The sequence below is a fragment of the Vittaforma corneae genome, assembly GCF_000231115.1.
Source record: "Vittaforma corneae ATCC 50505 unplaced genomic scaffold supercont1.6, whole genome shotgun sequence".
In the NCBI taxonomy this organism is placed as follows: Eukaryota; Fungi; Microsporidia; family Nosematidae; genus Vittaforma; species Vittaforma corneae.
Genome location: NW_006889839.1, coordinates 112943 through 119585, shown reverse-complemented (window position 1 = coordinate 119585; position 6643 = coordinate 112943). Strand labels below are relative to the sequence as shown.

General features: G+C 38.1%; 5 protein-coding genes across 5 annotated transcripts; 4 read left to right on the top strand and 1 right to left on the bottom strand.

Moving 5' to 3' along the window:
• Positions 1–103: 103 nt before the first annotated feature.
• On the top strand, positions 104–1309 carry VICG_00947 (GTP-binding protein YchF; the record flags this gene model as incomplete). The annotated part of the gene is made up of 1 exon (XM_007604332.1): positions 104–1309. One exon carries the CDS (start codon positions 104–106, stop codon positions 1307–1309), a length of 1206 nt encoding a protein of 401 aa, XP_007604394.1.
• A 246-nt stretch (positions 1310–1555) lies between these two features.
• On the top strand, positions 1556–1996 carry VICG_00946 (uncharacterized protein; the record flags this gene model as incomplete). The annotated part of the gene is made up of 1 exon (XM_007604331.1): positions 1556–1996. The coding sequence occupies one exon, from the start codon at positions 1556–1558 to the stop codon at positions 1994–1996; it is 441 nt and encodes a 146-aa protein (XP_007604393.1).
• A 183-nt stretch (positions 1997–2179) lies between these two features.
• Positions 2180–2893, bottom strand: VICG_00945 (uncharacterized protein; the record flags this gene model as incomplete). The annotated part of the gene is made up of 1 exon (XM_007604330.1): positions 2180–2893. The coding sequence occupies one exon, from the start codon at positions 2891–2893 to the stop codon at positions 2180–2182; it is 714 nt and encodes a 237-aa protein (XP_007604392.1).
• Positions 2894–3257: 364 nt separating this feature from the next.
• On the top strand, positions 3258–4166 carry VICG_00944 (uncharacterized protein; the record flags this gene model as incomplete). The annotated part of the gene is made up of 1 exon (XM_007604329.1): positions 3258–4166. One exon carries the CDS (start codon positions 3258–3260, stop codon positions 4164–4166), a length of 909 nt encoding a protein of 302 aa, XP_007604391.1.
• Positions 4167–4352: 186 nt separating this feature from the next.
• VICG_00943 (uncharacterized protein) lies at positions 4353–5786 on the top strand (the record flags this gene model as incomplete). Its single annotated transcript, XM_007604328.1, has 1 exon — positions 4353–5786. The coding sequence occupies one exon, from the start codon at positions 4353–4355 to the stop codon at positions 5784–5786; it is 1434 nt and encodes a 477-aa protein (XP_007604390.1).
• Between the last annotated feature and the right edge of the window lie 857 nt (positions 5787–6643).

The following is a 6643-nucleotide window of genomic DNA, read 5'->3' as shown; positions in this document are numbered from 1 at the left end:
TAATAAAGATTGTGAAACCCAGGAAAATAAGCTGAGCACCTGCTTTTTACTGCCAAGCCATTCACTTTTGACATTTGTATAACTTGCATTTTTTGCCCCTCAAATGGCTAAAAAGGTCGAAGAGACAAGAACGAAAACTTTATTTCAAAGAGCTAATAAATCTCCAAATCTAAGCATGGGGATTGTTGGATTGCCAAATGTTGGAAAATCCACAATATTTAACAGGTTGACAAAGTCCTGTGTCCCTGCTGAGAACTATCCCTTTTGCACGATAAAACACTCTCTTGGTCGTGTAAAAATCGATGATCCCAGAGTTGCCTTTCTTGAGAAAATATACAAGCCTAAAAGTACCGTCCATGCCTATCTTACTGTTACTGATATTGCAGGCATTGTGCGTGGTGCAAGTAGTGGAAGTGGTCTTGGAAACGAATTTTTAGATAATATTAGGAATGTAGATGGAATATTTTTGGTTGTAAGATGCTTTGAAGACAACAGTATTTTACATGTTGAAAATTCTGTAGATCCTATCAGGGATATTAATATAGTTAGGGATGAGCTGAGAATCAAAGACCGAGACATGCTAAAGGACAGTTTTGATAAAATACAAAGGCTGTACAATTCTAAGAAGACAGATAAGAAAGTAGCCATTGCTTATAACACACACAAAAGACTGATTGACATTTTAGAGCACAGATGGATTAACGAGGAATATTTCGACAATGATGAACTTGAATACATCAACAGCCTGAGTCTCCTTACAACAAAGAACGTAGTGATATTAGCCAATACCAATTCATTACCAACTGATATGGTGGAAGATAATTCAGATAATTCCCCAGAATTATCTTCATGTGCTGTGCATGATAACTCCAAAGATGTAGCCAACGAGCATTTGAGGAGAGTACTGGAACTGTATGGGCCATCCGTGGTTCAGATAAATGCAACACTAGGAATGGAAAGCCCAGATGTATTTCCGCCTTTTCCTGATAAGTTTGTTAAAAAACTGGTCGATAAAGGCTATGAAAGTCTTGGTCTGATAAATTTCTTCACTGCTGGCAAGGACGAAGTTAAAAGCTGGACTATTTGCAAAGGGGATAAAGCGCCGAAAGCAGCAGGTGTTATTCACACTGATTTTGAGAGATACTTTATGTCGGCCGAAGTGATGGAATACGATGAATTTGCTAAACATCCCTCAGAGGCACAGATGAAATCAGTTGGAAAGTACAGGCAGCAGGGAAGAGAGTATGTTATTAAAGATGGTGATATTATTTATTTTAAGCACAATGTGCCTAGATCAGGTAAAAAATAAAATAAATACTTCACTTGGCATAAAGTTCATTATGGCTGCGTCTTGAATATTCAAATGAAAGTTACGCTAATCTTTCATAATGGCATCCAACGGATTGATCTAATTTCAAAGATTCACCTAAGACGCCGTAGTAAATTTTTACTTAGCTTGTGCATTTAAGCAAGTTCAGAAATTGGCGTCCTTCAGACTGCAAAAAGTATTTTCTTTTCAAAATCTGCAAAAGTTTTTGAAAATTTTTACTCCCACATGGCAGCAGAGAAAGCAACACAATACAAGCAAGCAGCTATTCCAAAGAAGCCAAGAACTAGGATGACAAGAGGCATACAGACCGAGGCTCGTCTGAAGGTAGTAGACAACTCTGGAGCAAAGGAGGTCAAGGTTATCGGTGTAAAAGGATTCGTTGGTAGACTGAACCGGATTCCCTGTGCCTCTCCAGGAGACATAGTTGTTTGCTCAGTAAAGAAGGGAAAGCCCGATCTCAGGAAAAAAGTAGTCTGCTGTGTGCTCATTAGACAGAAGAAGATCTGGAAAAGAAAGGACGGATGCAACATTTGCTTTGAAGATAATGCGTGCTGTTTGATTGACAACAAAGGCGATCTTAAGGGCACCCAGATTTCAGGTCCAGTTCCCCGTGAAGTTGCAGAGCAGTGGCCAAAGATCGCCTCACAAGCATGCTCTATCGATTAAATAATATTATGATCAACCTTTGTTTGTTTAAAGCCTAGCCAAGCCGTTGAATATAGCTGTTTAGTTAAAGGAGATCCTGCACCACTTTGTTATTATGGTGTTACTTTTGAATAGGCAATTTTATTGCTATAGCTGTCGATATTGCAAAGACTTTACTGGCGAGTGAACAGCACAGACTACATTTTAACTTTTATTTCTCGTATTGTAAAATATTTCATTTATCCTGTCGAAGTCCTGATAGCTTTCGCTCACTGCAATTTCATAAGAATCTCCCTGTGCTATTTCAAACATATTGTTGGATCTATCATTTTCGATCAATTCATTCCCGTCGAAGCTTCCGTAGCAGTTTTCTGTATCTATTCTTATCCTAACATCAGTCGGAAGCACAATTGGGGTAAATCTTGTGCGGTTCGCACCAACACAGTTTAAAATAATGCATTCTGTAAAAGCCAATGGCCCATTGAGTGACAAATTATACCCTGATGATCCTGTACGGGTTGATACCACCAATTCACTCGCATATAATTCGAATCCATATCCATTAATAGCGATATTGAATCTGTTGAGTCTAAACATCTTTGACCTTACCACCAACTCATTGGCCACAAGAATGCCATGCGAGCTCACAAGTAGCCTTGATTTTTTAAATGTAGTTAGTTCATTCTTTTCTATGGCTTTGAGTATATTTCTTAAGTCTTGCAATTTCAATGGTAAAAGGTGTCCTACTGTTCCATTGTTAAATGCCAATACAGTAGGAACCAAGCCATATCCAAAGTTTGACAGTGCTCGGAGAAGCGTACCATCTCCACCTATAACACAAACATACGAGTCTCCCAGATTGCTATTTCTCAGCACATCTGTGTATTCACTTTCTCCATTGTGGAAAACAAGAGCCATTTTAGGACTGAAGAAAATAGACAGTGAATACACCTGAAGAATGGCCTGCTCTTTGGTTATCTCAAATTGGTTTTAAGTGGTTTTATTAGTTTCTATCTAAAATCGAATGTGATTGTGCACATAAATTAGCATTACAATAAATGACAACATAAGAGTATTGACATGCTCATCAATCAATGCTAGGTTTTGCTTTAATTCATGCAGTAAAACTTACAGCACCAAAACAGCACCTAAATTGTCATAATTCCCCATTTAGCTCATTCTAATCATAATGCAAATAAAACATCAGAGCGATGGCTGGAATGTTTGTATTTAACTTCTTTCATCACCTGTCTTTTTTGCAAGACATTCACAACCCCAGCTTATGCTGGTTGAGATTCTAGGCAACTATAAGATTAAGTTCGTGCTGGCTATGCTGTTGAGGATCATGATAGTGCTTCCCTTTACATACACGGCTTTTGCACTAATGGCGATAGTTATTGTCTATAGCTACTCATTTACAACCAATCGCTTTGTCTGGAGCTCCCTAAGCGACAAGTTCGTTCTTGTCACATATGCAACGACGGAGTTTGGTGCAGCCCTGTGTGTAGCACTGGCCAGAAAGAAGATTAAAATGATTTTACTGGACACGAATGAAGATAGGCTCCTCAGTCTAAAATCTAAACTTGACCAAAATATATGTGTTGTTCACAGGGCTATTGACATCGTGCATTGCTCGGATTTTTCATTTCTGGAAAAATACGACATTGGCCTTGTCATACATCAAATAGGAGGTAGTGATTCCGTGCCTCTCCACTTTATTGAGCAAAACATTGATCAGGTACTAGATTCTCATCTAAAAGCGCCTTTAAATCTTGAAAAAACAGTCATGATATCAATGGTTGAGAAGCACAAGGGGTACATAGTGAACATTGGGTTTGGGCACTCGTGTTTGCCCTCTCCTCACCATTCTTTGAATTCTGCAATAAAGTGTGTATTTAAGTCGTGGTCTCAATCTATGTACTATGAGATGATGCCGTTTAATGTATGTGTGGAATATCTGGAGATAGAAAATATGGTTGATAGTAAAAGTATAGATAGATCTACATGTTTTACCCCCACTGTGGAGACAGCTGCCAAGTGGGCTATTGCTACTCTGGGCAATTCATACTTTACAGTTCCGCATATTTTCCAATATATTCAATATTTATTTTTTAATCTGATTCCAAAGTCTATAGTTGCAAGACGAAGAATTAGCAAGAATGAGGAAGTAAAGCGGAGGAAAGTAGAATAGCCTATCAGCAGTGTATCTTTATGCAAACTAGCTATATGTGATATGATTCTAATGCAGACTTTGGTTATTGAGACTATCATAGGAAGCATGCAAGCAATAAGAATTGTATTCACAATCATCAAATGCTGTATTGGAGTTCTGGAGATTATTGGAAATTTTTAAACTTTCAGTCTCTATCCCCTTTACATGAGATACCGCACATTTCAACACTTCATTGCCTTCTTCAGCAATTTGGCGATGCTCCGCGCTACTGATGGATTATCACAACAAGATGCACTCATTAAATTTCACAGAAACTACAAAGACATCTACCTTGCAAAGTCAGAAGAATTGTACTATTGCTTTGTCGGTGATACTTGCCAAAACAAAGATGGCTATGTAGATTTAGAGCATAAAATTTTCCCGGTGTTATGTTATTTAAAGAGAAGACATGAGTTGATACACAATATACCCTTCACAGATCTTAAGGAGGATCTAAGTGTCATAGGCAAGCAGCTTTTGGAACTTTTAGAAATGAAGTTTCTGTATAGAAATAACTTCACTGGGTTTAACAAGAAATTTTTTGAGCAAAACGATATCAAAAGACGAGCTAACAACTGTAAATTAACCGAAAGACTAATATCAGAATTTTGCAATCCATGGAGTAATGATAAATTTCCTAGTCTTCTCCATGATACCATTGCCAATGACTTTAGATTACTGGATATAGAGGATGCTTATCTGAAGGAGCTGGTCCAAGATAAGGCAGACAGCGTTTTCAGGTCACTGAAGACGATAAGTGAGCTTCTGCAACCATGGATTGCTGTCGAGAATACAAACAGAATCAAAAACATTCAGTTCATGGCACCAACGTCTGATGTTAAGCCACAGTCAGAAGAACGTTGGTATTCAGGTATAGTTAGATGGTGGCAAGGCCAACCCGAGGCAGAGGTAAAACCAGCTGCGACACCAGGCCAGGTTCTTGATGGTGCAAGTCTGGCTGAGTTAGAGAAGAAGCTTGATTCTGAGTACTCAACGAAGTATCTGCCAGAAGCAGGTGATCTATTCTTTTCGTACTTTATACTTTTGGTGATTGAGCTTGAAAAAAGCAGCAACACACTTTCAGATGAAAGACGGGAACTGTTTGTGAAAACACTCAGTGATCTTGAAATGTTGGATTGCATGTCGGTGTTGCTTAGTTCCGTACCAAGCATAGCCAAATCACAAGAAGTTAAGTATGACAAGGATATGTTTGACAGCATTTTTATTAATATGGGAAAAGGCTCAATCTTCCAAATAATCTCTGAGACTATCAAAAAGTCATATACCAGCAATAGGAAAATCACAAAAGGCGAAGTCGTTAGAGCGGTTTTGAACACTGTCAAAAGCGATTTTGATGAGCTTATTAATCAATTTAAAAAGCCCAGTAAGCCAGATGTCAGCCAAGATGTATCCTCATGGTTATGCTATATGCAAATAAGGTTAATACTGTCGACATTCAAGATTGATAATACCATCAGCTTTAATAAAATTAGGAGAGAGGTTGAGGTTTTTGCAGGTAAAACTCAAGATATGAAGAGCTTTTACGCCCACGAAGTGCCGTATATTTTGGACATACTGACACTAGGAAAAACCAATTAATAGCATTGGCCCAAATGATGCTATCAAGACGTGTGGTTATTTAAAGGTAGGATCGAGATGTATGAACAGCCCACTAACTTCGGACAAGGTAGAAGATGTGTTGAGAATGATGTCAGTAATTCGCAAGGGAAGAGTCGGCAGAAATCAGTGCTTACAGAAAGTATGCACTTGGATTTATGGGGCTTTTCGTTGTTGTTGATATTCTTGTGCTTGGATTTTATTGAATATTTTCAAATTTGCTATCCACAACAACACGAGTGAATAAATCAGACTACTTGACTGACTGTTCAAGAGCAGTTCAGATTCTAACAGTTTGTATGAAGAAACCACACAAACACATTTGTTAGTGAATTTTAGCCCAAATACTAACGTTCAAGCACATTTATGATAATGCAACTTACTAAAGACATATGTTCTATCTCGTGCTAATTTAGTATTTTACTGATCTATGCAAATGTGTTTTAAAATGAGTATCTTCAGTCAATTCAGCTAGAGGATGCCAGCAAGTTATATTGGACATAGTAAAGATGCTGTGGGCTGCAGAAATACTATTGTTTGCACAGAAGTACAATGGCCACTTGGCTGAATAAACAAGTTTCGAAAGAGCTGTGGAGCATCTCCTTATTAATAAGGAGATGGCAGTCATCCAATATATTGCATGTTCTGGCCAGGCATCGTTATTAAAAGGGGCCTATCCCCTTAAAATCCATAAAAAGGAATTTTGATAACCCCTACCATGAGATACACCATAACCCAGCAGATCATTATGCTTAGCAATCTACTACCACTTCGTGCCACTAGTGATACACCAGAAGAAAAGCAGAAAATTGCATTTAATATGTTTCACACTGACTATA